The sequence below is a fragment of the Cervus canadensis genome, chromosome 7 (assembly GCF_019320065.1).
Source record: "Cervus canadensis isolate Bull #8, Minnesota chromosome 7, ASM1932006v1, whole genome shotgun sequence".
In the NCBI taxonomy this organism is placed as follows: domain Eukaryota; kingdom Metazoa; phylum Chordata; class Mammalia; order Artiodactyla; family Cervidae; genus Cervus; species Cervus canadensis.
Window position 1 is genome coordinate 11,724,918 of NC_057392.1, and position 17,121 is coordinate 11,742,038.

Consider the following 17,121-nt stretch of genomic DNA (forward strand, 5'->3'; position numbering starts at 1 on the left):
CTCTGAATAAACCTTAACTCACAACTCTCATAGTTTACAGTCTTTCTCAGTCCACAGAAGCCTCTGAGCTTTTAAGCTTCTGTGTTTCACAGCTTCACTGTGATACTAGTGAAGCTGTGATACTACCTGCCTGATACTAGCCTTCTTGAAACAATATTTATTGATATTTATTGTGTTTCACAGCTTCGCTGTGATACTAGTGAAGCTAGTGATACTACCTGCTTGATACTAACCTTCTTGAAACGATATTTATTGATGTTCACCTGAGCCTGTGCATTACCTGTGGTATACAGAGTCAGGGCATAAAGAACTGGCATAGGGAAACTTATAGACTGAATGTTTTTATCCCTCACAATTCATATGCTAAAACTCTACTTCTCAATGTGAGAATATTTGGAGGTGAAGCCTTTTGGAGGTAATAGGTTTAGATGAGATCATGAGGGTGGGACCCCCATGATAGGATTAGTGCCTCTTTAAAAAGAGGAATGGATTTTGCTCTCTCAATCTCCAGCACCCCCCACCCCCACCCCACGCATTAAGGAAAATCTATGTGAGCATATAGAGAAAAGGTAGCCAGGAAGCAAGCTCTCATCAGAAACCAAATATACTGACAATGAGTGTGTGCAAGCTCATTCTACTTGCTGCACCACAGGATAATAAAATTGGAGACTAGGTATTGAGGCAAGGAATACAACTTTATTTGGAAAGCAGGCTGACTGAAAATATGGTAGACTAATGTCTCAAAATAACCATCTTGCTGGGGTCTGGATACTAGGTTCTTTTACAGAACAAGAGGAAGAGGAGGTGAGAAGTAAAGTAAAAAGGCCATTATCTTTCACGTATCTCCTGGAATGGCTAACCTTGGGGTAGGGATGTGTTAATAATCTCTTCTTTCTTGCAGCCATTCACAGGTAGACAGGGTCAAATTATCTCCCCCTGAGTTGAACAAAGGCACTTTGGTTTAACAGTCAGGCAGAGGGACAGAAGTCTCTGAGGCAGGCTATTATATATGATTATAACAACAAAAGCAACAGCAAGCAAACGTTGAAGTCAGAGAAACAGATAAAACAGGGAATCAGAATTGACTCTTCCCTGTAACAACACCTTCATCTCAGACTTCTCAGACTCCATACTGTGAGAAATAAACACCTACTGTGCTTTTTAAGCCACCTGGTCTATGGTGTTTTGCTATAGCAGCTATAGCAGAGTAAGACAACCCTCGGACAGGATGAGAAGTGGGTAACGAATTCCCTACAATGTGGAAGCAGCTTTGGAACTGAGTAATGGGTGAAAACTGGAAGAGCTTTGAGGCACATGCTAAAAAACCCCAGTATTATTAGGAAGTGATTTTGAAGGTAATTCTGATGAGACCTCAGAAAGAAAAGAGAAGGGCTGTAGGGAAACTTTTCATTTTCTTAGGGAATACACAAACAATCATGTACAGAATGTTGGTAAAAATCTGGACAATAAAGGCCATTCTGACAAGGTCTTGAACAGAAATGAGAAACATGTTATTGAACAATGGGGGAAAGGTGATCCTTATAAAGTGGCAAAAAATCTTGGCTGAATTCTGTTTCTATTCTAGTGTTTTGTGGAAGGTAGAACTTGTGAGTGATGAAATTGGATATTAAGCTGAGATTTCAAAGCAAAGTGAGAGAGCTTGGTTCCTCCTGTCTGCTTATAGTAAAATGCAAGAAGAGAGAAATGAATTGAAAAAGGAACAAGAATTTAAATATTTGGAAAATTCTTACCCTATCCATATTGAAAACAAAACAAAACAATCCAAGAAATTCTGTTTGGAAGAGAATCCTAAGTGTGTGGCTAGCCAATAAGGAGATTAGTGTGGATGTGAACCAATGACCACCTAATCAGCCATTTCAACAGAAGCCAGAAACAGATGGAAATAGTGCAAACTGTGACTAAAAAAACAAGAACAATAGGACAAAACAAAGGAAGACTGTAAACATGTGCTACTTCTCAAGAAAAGGGAAGAATGATACCCGAGGTGATTCAGGGATCATCAGATCTGTCAAGTCCACCATGGACCCCAAAGGGCAGGACTAGCTCCTCTTTGGTTTAAAAGGGTGGGGCCAGCTCTGTGATTTAGAGGGCCAGTACTTCAGGGACAGAGCCACCCCAGAGAGCCATGTGAGCAGCCCATGGAACTGAAAGGGCAGGACACCCTTGCCAACCTGAGGGCACAATACTATCTGTCCTGTGGGCGTGGAGGGCAGAGAATAAGACCAAAGAGGATTATTCCTGACCCTTAAGATTTCATGGAACCCATTTGCCTTGGAGAGGCATCTAGCCTGGGACCCATCATCCCCTTTCTTCTGATTTTTCCCTTTTGGAATCAGAGTGCCTATACTATGCCTGTCTCGCCACTGTGATTTGGAAAAACACAACTGATCTTGTATTGTAGATTCATGGCTGGAGAATAATTTTGCCCCAGGATGAATTGTACCACAGGTCTCTTCCATATCTGATTTAGATATAATTTAGGTGGGACTTAAATCTGGCTTAAAACTCAACATTCAAAAAACTAAGACCCTTGCATCCAGTCCCATCACTTCATGGCAAATAGGCTTGGAAACCATGGAAACAGTGACAGACCTTATTTTCTAGGGCTCCAAAATCACCATGGAAGGTGACTGAAGTTCAGTTCAGTCAATCAGTTGTGTCCAACTCTTTGTAACTCCATGGACTGCTGTACTCCAGGCTTCCCTGTCAATCACCAACTCCTGGAGTTTACTCAAACTCATGCCCATCAAGTTGGTGATACCATCCAACCATCTCAAACTCTGCTGTCCCCTTATCCTCCTTTAATCTTTCCCAGCATCAGGATATTTTCCAATGAGTCAGTTCTTTGCATCAGGTGGCCAAAGTATTGGAGCTTAAGCTTCAGCATCAATCCTTTCAATGAATGTTCAGGACTGATCTCCTTTAGGATGGATTGGTTTGATACCCTTGCAGTCCAAGGGACTCTCAAGAGTCTTCTCCAACACCACAGTTCAAAAGCATCAATTCGAGTAGTGTGGTGCTTGTGAGTGTCCAGCATGGCGTACCGGGGCCAGGGCCAGAAGGTGCAGAAGGTGATGGTGCAGCCCATCAATCTCATCTTCAGATACTTGCAAAATAGATCACGAATTCAGGTGTGGCTTTATGAGCAAGTGAATATGCGGATAGAAGGCTGTATCATTGGTTTTGATGAGTATATGAACCTTGCATTAGATGATGCAAAAGAGATTCATTCTAAAACAAAGTCAAGAAAACAGCTGGGTCGGATCATGCTAAAAGGAGATAACATTACTCTGCTCCAAAGTGTCTCCAACTAGAAGTGATAGATGAAGTGAGAAATTGTTTGGCAATACCGTTGCGTTTTTTAGGTGTCTTTTGTTAGAGATGTAGTTCTAAAACTTGTATTCGTATTGTTCTGCTCACCCTTATGTTATTACCAGATGACAATAAATGCTGTGGGACTGTTTTTATTAAAAAAAAAAAAAAAGCATCAATTCTTTGACGCTCAGCTTCCTTTATGGTTCAATTCTCACATCCATACCTGACTATTGGGAAAACCATAGCTTCAACTAGATGGGCTTCCCTGGTGGCTCAGATGGTAAAGAATCCACCTGCAATGCGGGAGACCTGGGTTCGACCCCTGAGTTGCAAAGATCCCTTGGAGGAGGACATGGCAACCCACTCCAGTATTCTTGCCTGGAAAGGAGCCTGGTGGGCTGCAGTCCATGGGGTCACAAAGAGTCAGACATGACTGAGCGACTAAGCACACACTTGACTAGATGGACCTTTGTTGGCAAAGTAACATCTCTGCTTTTTAATATGCTGTCTAGGTTTTTCATAGCTTTTCTTCCAACGAGCAAGAGTCTTTTAATTTCATGGCTGCAGTCATTGTCAGCAGTGATTTTGGAGCCGAAGAAAATAAAAAGTCTCTTACTGTTTCCGTTGTTTCTCCATTTGCCATGAAGTAATGGGACAGGATGCCATGATCTTTGTTTTTTGAATGTTGAGCTTTAAGCCAACTTTTTCACTCTCCTCTTTCACTTTCATCATGAGGCTCTTCAGTTCCTATTCACTTTCTGCATAAGGGTGGTGTTATCTGCATATCTGAGGTTATTGATATTTCTCCTGGCAATCTTGATTCCAGCTTGTGCTTCATCCAGCCTAGCATTTTGCGTGATGCACTCTGCATATAAGTTAAAATAAACAGGGTGACAATATACAGCCTTGACATACTCATTTCCCAATGTGGAACCAGCCCATTGTTCCATGTCCAGTTCTGTTGCTTCTTAACCTGCATAAAGATTTCTCAGGAGGCAGGTAAGGAGGTCTGGTATTCCCATCTTTTGAAGAATTTTCCACAGTATGTTGTGATCCACATAGTCAAAGGCATAGTCAATAAAGCAGAAGTAGGTGTTTTTCTGGAACTCTCGTGCTTTTTCTTTTTTTTCTTTTTAATTTTTTTTCATTTATTTTTATTAGTTGGAGGCCAATTACTTTACAATATTGTAGTGTTTTTTGCCATACATTGACATGAATGATCCAACTGATGTTGGCATTGGATCTCTGGTTCCTCCACCTTTTCTAAATCCAGATTGAACATCTGAAAGTTCTAGGTTCATGTAGTATTGAAGCCTTGCTTGGAGAATTTTGAGCATTACTTTACTAGCGCGTGAGATGAGCGCAATTGTGAGGTGGTTTGAGCATTCTTTGGCATTGCCTTTCTTTGGGATTGGAATGAAAAGTGAGCTTTTCCAGTCCTGTGGCCACTGCTGAGTTTTCCAAATTTGCTGACATATTGAGTGCAGCACTTTAACAGCATCATCTTTTAGAACTTGAAATAGCTCAGCTGGAAATCCTTCACCTCCACTAGCTTTGTTCATAGGGGTGACTGAAGCCATGAAATTAAAAGCCTCTTGCTCCTTAAAGAAAAGCTATGACAAAGCTAGACGGCATATTAAAAAGTAGAGACATCACTTTGTCGACAAAGGTTCTTATAGTAAAGCTACTATTTTTTCAGTAGTCATGTCTGGATGTGAGAGTTGGACCATGGAGAAGGCTGAGCACCAAAGAATTGATGCTTTTGAGCTGCAGTGCTGGAGAAGACTCTCGAGAGTCCTTCGAACTGAAAAGAGATCAAACCAGTTAATCCTAAAGGAAATCAACCCTGAATATTCATTGGAAGGACTGATGCTGAAGCTGCAGTTCCTGATACTTGGAAAGATTGAGGGCAGGAAGAGAAGTGGTGACCGAGGATTAGGTGGCTGGATGGCATCATCAACACAGTGGACATGAGCTTGAGCAAACTCTGGGTGATAGTGAAGGACAGGGAAGCCTGGCATGCTGCATTCCATGGAGTCGCAACAAGTCAATCACAACTGAGCAACTGAACAACAAGAGGTGGCACTTCGGACTTTACGGAATTGAAAATGAAACAAGATTGTTGGGACTATTGAGATGCAAGAAATTTATTTTGCATTCAAAAAAGACATGTATTTGGGCAGACCAGAAGCAGAATGTGATGGATTATTCATTTATTTATGTCTCTCCTAAGTTCATAGGTTGAACACAGGAGGGAAGGGGGCAGGCACAACACTTAAAAGAATGACATGGGTAATTCCCTGATGGTCCAGTGATTAGGACTGAGTGCTTTCACTATCGGCGGCATGGTTCAATCCCTGGTGGGGGAACTAAGATCCTGCAAGCCATATAGCAAGGCCTAAAAATTTAAAAATGAAAGTAAATTTTAAAATGACATAGCTGTTGGATGCAACATAAACTGGTTGGAATCAACTAGGTCCAAAATGGTGGAGGATTCAACTTCTGGTGGACACTGAGCCTCATTATACTCTCATTTTAATGTATTAACATGTGCTAAATGATAAACCCACAGGTGCCATGATAGTTCCAAGGCTGATCATAACAGGCCAAAAAGTGGGGAGTGGCCCAGTTCCTAGAAATCCAATTCCTGGAAATCTCCAAAATAATTGGAATAATCCTTCTATTTCTTAGCCTATGAAATTATCCAGCCTATAAAAACTAACTACCCCGAATTTTGGGTCTCTCATCTTCTGAGATGGCCCATACTCTGCCTGTGGAGTGTGTTTCCTCCAAAGGTCATTCTCAGCCTTTGAGGTGGACTGCATTCTGTCTACGTGTGTGTATCTCTCTAAATAAACCCACTTCTTACCTATAACTTTGTCTCTCACTGAATTATTTCTGCCATGAGACATAAAGAACCTGAGCTTCATTAAGTCCTAAGAACAGATGTGTGATCTCAATTAAAAGGCAGTGAGGTCAAGTCCCAACCTGTGTTTTGGCTGGTTTCAAGTCCCAATCAGAAAATAAATCACCCTGAATCAACCAGTCTAACATTCCTAAGTCTCTTTTTGGTCTTTATCCACATCCCTTTATATTTTATGTTGTTTTGATCATACCTGTTATCATTCTGGAGTCTGCTCTCCTCTCCTGCTATCACATCATTTGTGTGGTCCTTGATAAAACATGCTCGATATAACCAAGGCTGTCGATTGTTCTGGTAGGAAACTCAAGCTTCCTCTGCTCCTCCCTCTCCCAACTCCACCTCCCATCAACCACTCCACAGCTGAACCTTGGACTTCAAGCTGAGGGCTCCATGTCCCTCTGTGTTTTTAGAAGGCAGTGCAGGACTGAGAAGTCTCTTTTTTAAAAAAAATTCAAATTTGAGCATCAAATAAGAAATATTATGCACTCTGCTAAAGCAGTGATTTTTAAGGGCTGCTCATCAACAGGTGAGTCTATGTAAATCCCTGCTTTAAACTGCTATATTCAAGTCCAGGAGGAAATGGAAGGTAACGACTCTCTAATTCCTTCATTTGCCCGGACATTCAGCAGGGATGGCAATTTAAGAGAAAATTTCAGCAGGAATCAATTTTTCTAAATCAAATTCAAGGGTCACTGACTGTTAAGGCAACCGTGGGTACGCTAATGATGCTATTTATAGTTTGGCTAATATGTATGCATAATAAGGGAAAATTATTTACGGAGATGATGAATTTAATACTGAGAGTGAAACAGATTTACAGTCTGGAAAATGTAATTGCTTTTTGATATCAATTAAAGGACTGTTTCCAAAATCAATAAGAATTTTAAAGAATAGTGTGAGTCTGAATGAATGATAAGTAACTTGGAAGCAATTTTAAAATCTTACAGTGAACAATTCTCTTGAGCCCCATGAAGGGCTTTATGGACCTTTTAGGAAGAAGGTAAGATTTTTTTTTAAACTTCTATTGATTCAAAATGAAAGCAAAGCTTGCACACACCACTGAACTGCCACTTATGTGGCTTCATAAAGCCATGTTGGACATGGAGCTCGGGGTGTGATGAATCAGAGGGAATGAGAGAGCCTGAGAGTTGGTGCCTTATGGGCTGGAGCCAGACGAAGAAACACCTGTCAAGCCTGGGGAGGAGATCAAGACCTGCCCTGGCAGGGAGCCCCTCAGCTCCAGAGCTGAGCATTGGAAGAAGGGGAGTCCAAGAGATGCCAAAGAATCAAAGTCATCTAATTTTGTCACTCCACAGACATCTATCATGCATCTACTGGTGCATGCAAGGTGGAGGCACCTTGATAGGCTCTGCAGAAACAGAGATGAATTAGAAAAGGTTTTGCCTTAGAGAGGTTCATGGACTAGAAGGGAAATAATAAACAGCAACAGGATTATGTAAAGTTTGTTCCCGTTGATGGAGGACTTACTCTGTGATGGACAATACATGAAGCACTTGGTATGCATTGTCTTATTCAGTCCTCATGAAAAGACTCTGTTTTATAGATTAGGAAAACAAAGACAACAAATGTATATAACCTGCCCAAGGTCACCTAGATACCAAGTACAAAAGCTGGAAATCAAACCCAAGAATTCTACTATTGTTAAATGTGCTGTTATTTGCAGTGGGGTTTGAGACCTGGACCTTTGCTGTGTGTTGCTAAAGCCATGACCACAACACCAAGGAGAATCCCAGAAAGGTGAATGCCCAGTGACACTGGGCTCCCCAGGAGGAAGATACTCACTTTGCCTCGGGAAGATGGAGAGATGCTCAGCCAGCTGGGTTTTCCAGAGGCAATGACATTTAACTATTCAAGAATAATTAGGCATAGGTTTGACAAAGAACAAATGGAAGGATATTTGACAAGGACGGAATTGTAGCTTTTTCAAAGAAGCAAATGTGGGCCATAAGGTAGTCCTACTATTTGCAAAAACTTCCTCAGGTCATCTCAAACAACAAGTGCTATCCCTGTTTTTAGTGGTTTCCCATGACATTTGCCTGTGACACAGTTCATCAGCAAAGTGATCACAGACTATGCATCTGAAGAGTGCCTGATTCTTGGGGGAGGGTTCAAGATGGCAGTGTAGGAAGATCCTGAACTCATCTCCTCCTAAAGACACAACAAATCTGCTTCTACATATGAAATAATTTCTTTGGAAAGGAAGTTGAAACTGGATGAACAGAGTCTCCACAACAAAGGGTAAATAACAGCATCAAGATGGGTAGAAGAGGCAGTGACACAGTCTTGCCAAGGGAAAAACCATGTAATAGCCACAGTGGTACACCATCAGGAGGAATCACAAAGGTATGCCTCCTTTCCCTGAGGAACAAGGAATTTGAGCCTCACAACAGGTATCCCAACTCTCAGATCCCACACAGGACCAACTAGTCTCCCAAACACTTGGCTTTGAAAACCAGGAAAGAATACACCCAGGAACTTCAGAGAATAGAAAACTCACTCTTAAAGGGCCCACACATAGACTCACTAAATGTGAAAACCAGTGTAAAAACTCCAGACTGAAAACCACATGGACCATAGGTAAAGGGGACATGCTTACTAATTTTGAAGTATTTGCTAGAGAGGAAAGAACCAGTTGGGATGATCCCTGGGGACTGAGATACTGGTGGGAACCAGTTTTGAACTCTCAGGCTACCCTGCTAATCCCAGTGCTGTTGAGCACCATTTTGGAATTCTCCCTCTAATTTGTTAGTGCCAATGGACATGCCCTGCTGAGAGCCAACCCACCCTGTGCCTCAGCTAGGCCTCACAGCTGGTTGGGTGATAGCCTTACCCACCAAGGCACTGCAATAGTCTCAGGTGCATTCAAAGGCCAGGGCTGGGGCCAACCCTACTCATCAGTGCCTCTCAGCAGCCAAAATCAGGCCCTACAGCCAGTCTGGGGCCAACCTCATCCACCATCATGCTTCAGCAGCAGCTTCAGTCCCCACCACAAGAGGAAGGCACATGCAGCCCACCTAGGGGACATCCACTGAATACTTGGCTCTGGTGGTTCCATTAAAACTTTAGAATCATTTGTTCTTGTTCTGAGAAATATACTATTGGTATTTTGCCAAGAATTTTGGAGCCTATTATACAGAGTGAATTAAGTCAGAAAGAAAACCATCCATATAGTATATTAACACATATATATGGAATTTAGAAAGATGGTAACAATGACCCTATATGCGAGACAGCAAAAGAGACGCAGATATAAAGAACAGACTTTTGGACTCTGTGGGAGAAGGCGAGGGTGGGATGATTTGAGAGAATAGCTTCAGAACACGTATATTACCATTTGTGAAATAGATTGCCAGTCCAGGTTCGATGCATGAGACAGGGCACTCAGGGCCAGTGCACTGGAATGACCCTGAGAGATGGGATGGGGAGTGAGGTGGGAGAAGGGGTTCAGGATGGGGGACACATGTACAACCATGGCTGATTCATGCCAAAGTATGGCAAAACCCACTACAATATTGTAAAGTAATTTGCCTCCAATTAAAATAAATAAATAAATTTTAAAAAGAAGAATTGCATTAAATCTGTAGATTGCTTTGGGTAGGATGAACATTTTAATAATATTAATTCTCTCAATCTATCTACAAGGAATATCTTTTCATTTTTCATTTATTTGCATTTTATTTGATCTCTTTCATCACTTCTGTGTAGTTTTTGGTGTACAAGTCTTTCACTAACTTGGTTAAATTTATTCCCAAGTATTTTATTGTTTTAGATGCAATTGAAAATTGTATTGCTTTCTTAATTCTTGTTTCTAGTTTATTATTAGTTTATACAAATGCCACAGATTTCTGTATATTGAGTGTATCCAGGATCTTTACTGATTCATTTATTAGTTCTAACAGTTTTTGGTGGAGTCTTTAGGATTTTATATATGTAGTATTGGAAATGGAAAACCAATCCAGGATTCTTGCCTAGAGAATTCCGTGAACAGAGGAGCCTGGTGGGCTGTAGTCCTTGGGCTCACAAAGAGATGGACACAACTGAGTGACTACTATTTTCATTTACTTCATATACAGTGTCATGTCATCTGTAAACAGTGACAAATTTACTTCTTCTTTTTCAATTTGGATGCCTTTCGTTTCTTTTTCTTGCCTAGTTCCTATAGCTAGGACTTCAAATACTATGTTGAAATAAAAATTGTGAGAGTGATCATCCTTGTCATGTTTCCAATCTTTAAGGAGAGGCTTTCAGGTTTCCACTGTTGAGTTTGTTTTTAGCTGTGGGTTTGTCACTTGTGGCTTTTATTATGTTATTGTACATTTTCTCTATACCCACTTTCTTGAGACTTTCCATTATAAATAGATGTTTGATTTTGTCAAAAGCTTTTTTCTGCATCTATTGATTTGAACATGATTTTTATTCTTCATTTTGTTAATGTGATACAGCAAATTTATTGTTTGGTGGATGTTGAACCATCCTTGCATCCCTGGAATAAATTTCACTTGATTGTATTGTATGATCCTTTCAGTATATTGTTAGATTTGGTTTGCTATTATTTCGTTGAGGATTTTTTCATCTATGTCCATCAAGGATATTGGCTTGTAGTTTTCTCTCTCTTTTCACTTTTTGTGATGTCTTTTTTTGGCTTTGGTGTCAGAGTAATGATGGCTTTGTAAAACATGTTTGGAAGATTTCCATTCTCTTTAATTTTTTGAAAAAGATATGCATTAAATCTTATATGAATGCTTATAGAATTTTTCGGTGAAGCTTCTTAATCCTAGGTTTTTGTTTGTTCATTTTACCATTATTTACAACAGCCAGAAATAACCTAAGCATCCATAAACGAATGGATTGATAAAAAGAATATGATATATATGGACAATGAGATATTACTCAGCTGCAAAAAATAAGAATGACATTTTGCCATTTGCAACAATAGGGCTGGACCTTGAAGGTATAGTGCTGGACCTTGAAGGTATAGTGCTAAGTGAAAAAGCCAAAAGTAGAAAGGCAAATACCATATGATTTCACTCATATGTGGAATCTAAGAAACAAAACAATGAACAAACAAAATAAAACAAAAATAAACTCATAGATACAAAGGTCAGGTTGCCAGGAAGGAAGATGGTGAGTGAGATCAGTAAAGGGGACTAACTTTATGCTGATGAATGATAACTAGTTTTTTAGTGATGACCACTTTGTGGTGTTTACAGATTTTGAATTATAATGATGTGTACCTGAAAATAATATTTTTAAAAGAGAGTGTCTGATTCTCATCTGGGCACTAGGTCAGGAGTCTAAAGGAAGGGTAGAGTTCTGCCACTTACTCTCTGTGTAACAATGGGCAAGTGTCTCAAAGTTGCTGAATCCTAGTCTCCTGATTTGTAAAATGAGTATGTAATAACTGCTTCTAATGGTTGTTTTGAGTTTTAATAGGCAATACTGAATTCAAGGTGTCTGATCTTCCCAGGTGGCACTAGTGGTAAAGAACCCACCTGCCAATGCAGGAGACGAAAGAGACATAGATTTGATACCTGCATCAGGAAGATCCCCTGGGGAAGGGCATGGCAACCCTCTCCAGTATTCTTGCCTGGAGAATCCCATGGACAGAGGAGCCTGGTGGGCCACAGTCTATAGGGTCACAAAGAGTCAGACATGACTGAAGTGACTTAACATGCATGCATGGGGATTTGCACAAAATTAGGCTAAATAGTTCTAAATATCTGTATCTATATTAACATCAGTGTCCATACATATATTTACATTTATTTTTTAATACCTGTCTCCAAAGAAGAAACCTAGCTGCTATGACAAAAACAAGTACAGGCACACCTCATTTTTTTCTTGCACTCTACAGATGTTGCATTTTTTTTTTTTTTTTAAGCAATCCTGCTTGGAGAAATACTATCAGTACCATTTTTTCAACAGTGTTTGCTCACTTTTTGTTTCTGTGTCACATTTTGGTAATTCTTACAATATTTCAATTTTTTTCATAATTATTATATTTGTTATGATGATCTGTGATCAGTGGTCTTTGGTATTACTATTATAATTATTTGGGGGCACCACAAACTATACTCATATAAAATGGCAATCCTACTCTATAAATACTCTGTGCGTTTTGACTGCTCCTCTCCATTCTCAGAAGAGGAGCAAATCCGCATGCATGCATGCTAAGTCACTTCTTATTCTCTGAGACATAGCAGTATTGAAATTAGGCCAATTAATAACCCTACAATGGCCTATAAGTTTTCAAGTGAAAGGAAGAGTTACACATTTCTCATTTTAAATTGAAAGCTAGAAATGATTAAACAGAGAGGAAGGCATTTTGAAAGCCAAGATAGACTGAAATCTTGGCCCATTGCACCAAACAGTTAGCTAAGTTGTACATGCGAAAGAGAGGTTCTTGAAGGAAATTAAAGTGCTACTCCAATGGACACACTAATGATAACAAAGTTGAACAGCCTTATTGCTGACATGGAGAAAGTTTAGTGGTCTAGACAGGAGATTATCTAGAATACCACAGCATTCCCTGAGCCAAAGCTTAATCTGAAGCAAGGTCCTATCTCTCTTCAATTCTATGAAGGCTGAGAGAGGTGAGGAAGCTGCAGAAGGTAACTTTGACGCTAACAGAGGTTGGTTCATGAGGTTTAAGGAAAGAAGTTGTCTCCGTAACATAAAGAGCAAGGCAAAGCAGCAAGGGCTGATGTAGAAGGTACAGCAAATTATCCAGAAAATCTAGCTAAGATAATGAAATTGGCTTCACTGAACATGAGATTTTTCAGTGTAGATGAAACAGCTTTCTATTGGAAGCAGATGCCACCCTGGACTTTTATAGCTAGAGAAGAGAAGTCAATGCCTGGCTGCAGAGCTTCAAAGGATAAGCTGACTCTCTTATTAGGGGCTAATACAGCTAGTGACTTTAAGTTGAAGTTATGCTTATTTACCCTTCCAAACATCCTAGGGTCCTTAAGAATTATGCTACATCTACTCTGCCTATGCTTTATAAATGGAATAACAAACCTTGAATGATAGCACATCTGTTTACAATACAACAGTTTTACTGAACAGTTTAAGCTCATTGTTGAGACCTACTGCTCAGGAAAAAAGAAATGATCCCTTTCAAAATATCACTACTAGATGACAATGCACCTGGTCACCCAAGGTATCTGATAGAGATTGATAATTAGATTCAAGTTCTCATACTTGGTAATATGACATTCATTCTGCAGATCATGGATCAAGTAATAATTTGGACTTTCAAGTCTTATTATTTAAGAAACACATTTCATAAAGCTATAGCTACCATAGACAGTGATTCATTCCTCTGATTGACCTGGGAAAGGTCAATTAAAAGCCTTCTGGAAAGGATTCACCATTCTAAATGTCATTGAGAACATTGGTGATTTGTGGGAAGAAGTGAAAATATCAACATTAACAGAAATTTGGAAAAAGTTGATTCCAAATCTTGTGGATGACTTTCCATGGGGTTACAAAGAGTCTGACACCACTGAGTGACTGCACACATATGCATCAGATTCTTGGAAGGATTATTTAATGAATGTACATTTCCTAGGGCAATGCTTAATCCATAGTAAGTGTCCAAAAATGTTCATTAATACTAATATCAAACATTTTTAAGTTGCAACAGGCATCTTCCAATGAGTCATCAACACAATCAGCATGGCCTTCCCAGCACAGCCAAAAAGTGTGTGGACAATGGTCTGGAATTTTCAGCAAGAGGGCTTGATCTATATTCTGCTTCCCTTGTGAGTTTGAAGAACTGGACTTTCACTAATCCACAACAGATTTAGATAAATTCTATTGGTTCAGAAATTGATCTTATGTGAGTGCTGGCTTGTCTTCCATTACAGTGTTGCCAGGAAGAAATCAGTGTCATCTTGGGATGGAGAAGGAGCAGAAGCATCAATCCTGAAACAGCAATAAAGAAAACCCAAGAAACAAGCTACGCTGGAAAGAGCCTCACTCATCTGAGAGAGTTGATATAAAAAAGTGACTGGATTCTGGGGGCACCATGGGCAAGACATCTCTTTTTGTATCATGTCAGATACCTAGTTTGTGAAATGGGAATAATTTTAGTACCTAATACACAGATTTGTTGTAAAGATAAAATACATGTAAAGCATTTAGAAGACAATAAATGCTGAATAGTCATCAGATATTGTTGATAATACATGAATCAAGTGCAGTAAGCATAAAAGTAACTCCACAGTAGTAGGGGTGGGAGAGGAGAGGATGGGAATTTTCACTTCTTCATCTCTGATTTCTCTCATCATTTTGATAATATCCCTTTTTGTTAGTTCAGTTCCCTGTAGAAAGCATTTATGGAGGGCCAGCTGTGTGCCAATCAGTGGGCAAGATTTTGTAGAAGACTGAAAGGAAGAGCAAGGAATATGAGGCATCATTTCCACCTCCAGGGAGCTCTTTACCTGAAAAAAAAAAAAAAAGACACTTTATGCAGTGTGTCCTTGTCTGTTATAGACATTTGGTATTACACTAGCTCAGGCAAGGAGAAAACAGCGGCAGGATACACACTCTGCTCTAAGCAACAATCCAGGATGACATGAGGGCGTTTCAGGTAATAGGATATCAGGAGAAAAGTCAGAGGGGCTTGGCCTAGTGTGATAAGTTGGGGTGTGTGTATGAGGAGACCAATCTGGCTAGAAATGAAGGTTTCAGCTTGAGGGGCTGCTGCAGTCACGTGAGTTGGGCAGAGGGTCAAGTGGCCTGCAGAAACCATACTCGTCACTGAAGGACTGAAATCTGTCCGTACATTCATCATCCAGGGACAAACCATCCCCACCACAGGAAGTTCCCCAAACACAGAACAAAAGATTAATGCCCAGAACAGCAGGGGCCCTCCAGGGCCAGCATGCTCTAACACCATGACCAGTGACCAATTTTGATTGGTCAGTGGAAGATCACCTCAATTGTTAGTGTACAGAGGATCTCTAGGGCCAGGCTGGGGAGACTGTGCTTTATTCTGGAAATCACAGAGACTCATTGGCAGTCTGCTGTCCTTAAAAATTCCCTTTGTCATTCAAAGACGCAGCAGGACAAAGCTTCCTGCTGCAGGGGAATGGGCCTCATCCAGACTCAGAAATAGGCATTTGCTCTTTTCTACTGGTTTCCTGTGTGAACTCAAAAGCCGCGCCCACACGGAGGTCCCCTCCCCCAGCACCAGACAACAGAAATGCTCAGCTATCTTCCCTCAGTCCCAATTTCGCCACTGTGCTGGTTGAGCAGTCACCTCTCCCATCTTTCAGGAAGGATATTTGTTGTCACTTTGGATCTGCCTTTGCCTTCTGCTTTCCTGTACAAATAGTTGGTTTGCCCTGCTAATTCTTTTTCAGCAAATTCTGTTGTATGTTTTTTGTCTCTACAACCTCAGGGCTGCCCGTCTCCCTGACTGGTGCCCTACAAAAATCTTGATCAGTTAGTACCTTCCCTGTGGCTGAAAGCCCTCTTAGCATCTGCCACTTTGATCTTGTCTTCTAACCTACCTCTGTGGGCAGAGAGAGAGTGTGTGTGTTGGGGGGCAGTGGGCTCTCAGGGAGGGAGCAGATGCTGGTTTGTGTTAAGCTGACACATCTGTTGGTGAGGATGGCTCCAATGAAGGGCTGGTTCCCTAGAGAATGGCTTGGGCCAATTGGGAAAGCTTTGAGGACAAATTGGAAATTGATTTCTGATACTTTTAAATTCAAAGAAGGAAGTGCTCCTTGTTTTCTATAAATAAGTCTGGGTAATTTTATCAACGAGGTTGATTATATTGGAATTTTTATTGATTCAGAAACATAATTATCTCAATTCAGAAATATATAAAATTACATTGGTTAAAACAATCTTTTTCCTATATTGCTTTTAAACAGATTATAGGATTCTTTGTTCTCGTCTCTGAAGACAGTTATTGAGCAAAATCTGAATCTCCCAGCTGCTTGATTTGCTTCTTTTTCAGACTCAAGACCCACAAATGGTGCTGTTTTTTTTTGTTTTGTTTTGCTTTGTTTTTTCCTTCTCCAGCATTTCAGGACCAGGGAATTTGAAGAAGGCAGAGCTTTCTGGCAAATCCTTTGAAGATCCACTGAAAGGATGATCAGAAACTATCTTCCAGGTAAACAGAATCCAGGAAAAAGATGAGCATGCATTACAAGTTCCTTTTTGTTTATCAAGCCTGAAGCTTTCTGACTATACCATTTTCTCCTCACGGCCTCTGACTCTTCCCCAATCCAGTTTCAGTTGCCTAAATTCTGTTTGAGCCTCTTACAAGCATTTTTAGCTATTCTTGCTTTATTGGCTCTCATTTTTTCTATATGCTAATCATATTACTGCAAACCACTTACCAACTCCTTGAGGTCATACAAATTCTGTCCCATCAAGGTACCCAAAGAAGTGGTCCATAGGCCCCTCCACGACATTGGCATTTATACTAATGGGAAAGGGCCCATGTTGAAGGGACTCAATCCAAGGAGATTGGTTCAATATGTTGAACTAACATGGCCAACGAATGAGATGACTGTTTGCTGCAATTATATTATTACTGTCTTTGTACAAATGCATGACTAAAGGTGCGACCCCATATGTCTATTTTCTTGGAAAGTCAGCATGGATAATCTGAATAAGGTGTCAAGGAGACATAACTGGGTGTCCCAGGGGAGAGACTGCCCAGGGCAGAAGAAGGGAGGCAGGACAGCATCCCAGTTAAGCACTCAAGCCCTCAGGTCAGGCTGCCGGCATTTGAATCCGGATTCTGCCATAGATTTTCTGCATTAAATTGGCAGTGTCCTCTCATGCTGTGTTGTGCTAAGTCACTTCAGTCATGTTCG

The 17,121-nt window shown here is 40.5% G+C and overlaps 1 protein-coding gene across 1 annotated transcript; it reads left to right on the top strand.

Moving 5' to 3' along the window:
- The first annotated feature begins 3,033 nt into the window (after window positions 1-3,033).
- Window positions 3,034-3,483, top strand: LOC122445196 (small nuclear ribonucleoprotein E-like). Its single transcript, XM_043474156.1, has one exon. The coding sequence runs from the start codon at window positions 3,057-3,059 to the stop codon at window positions 3,333-3,335; it is 279 nt and encodes a 92-aa protein (XP_043330091.1). The 5' UTR covers window positions 3,034-3,056; the 3' UTR covers window positions 3,336-3,483.
- The last annotated feature ends 13,638 nt before the right edge of the window (window positions 3,484-17,121 follow it).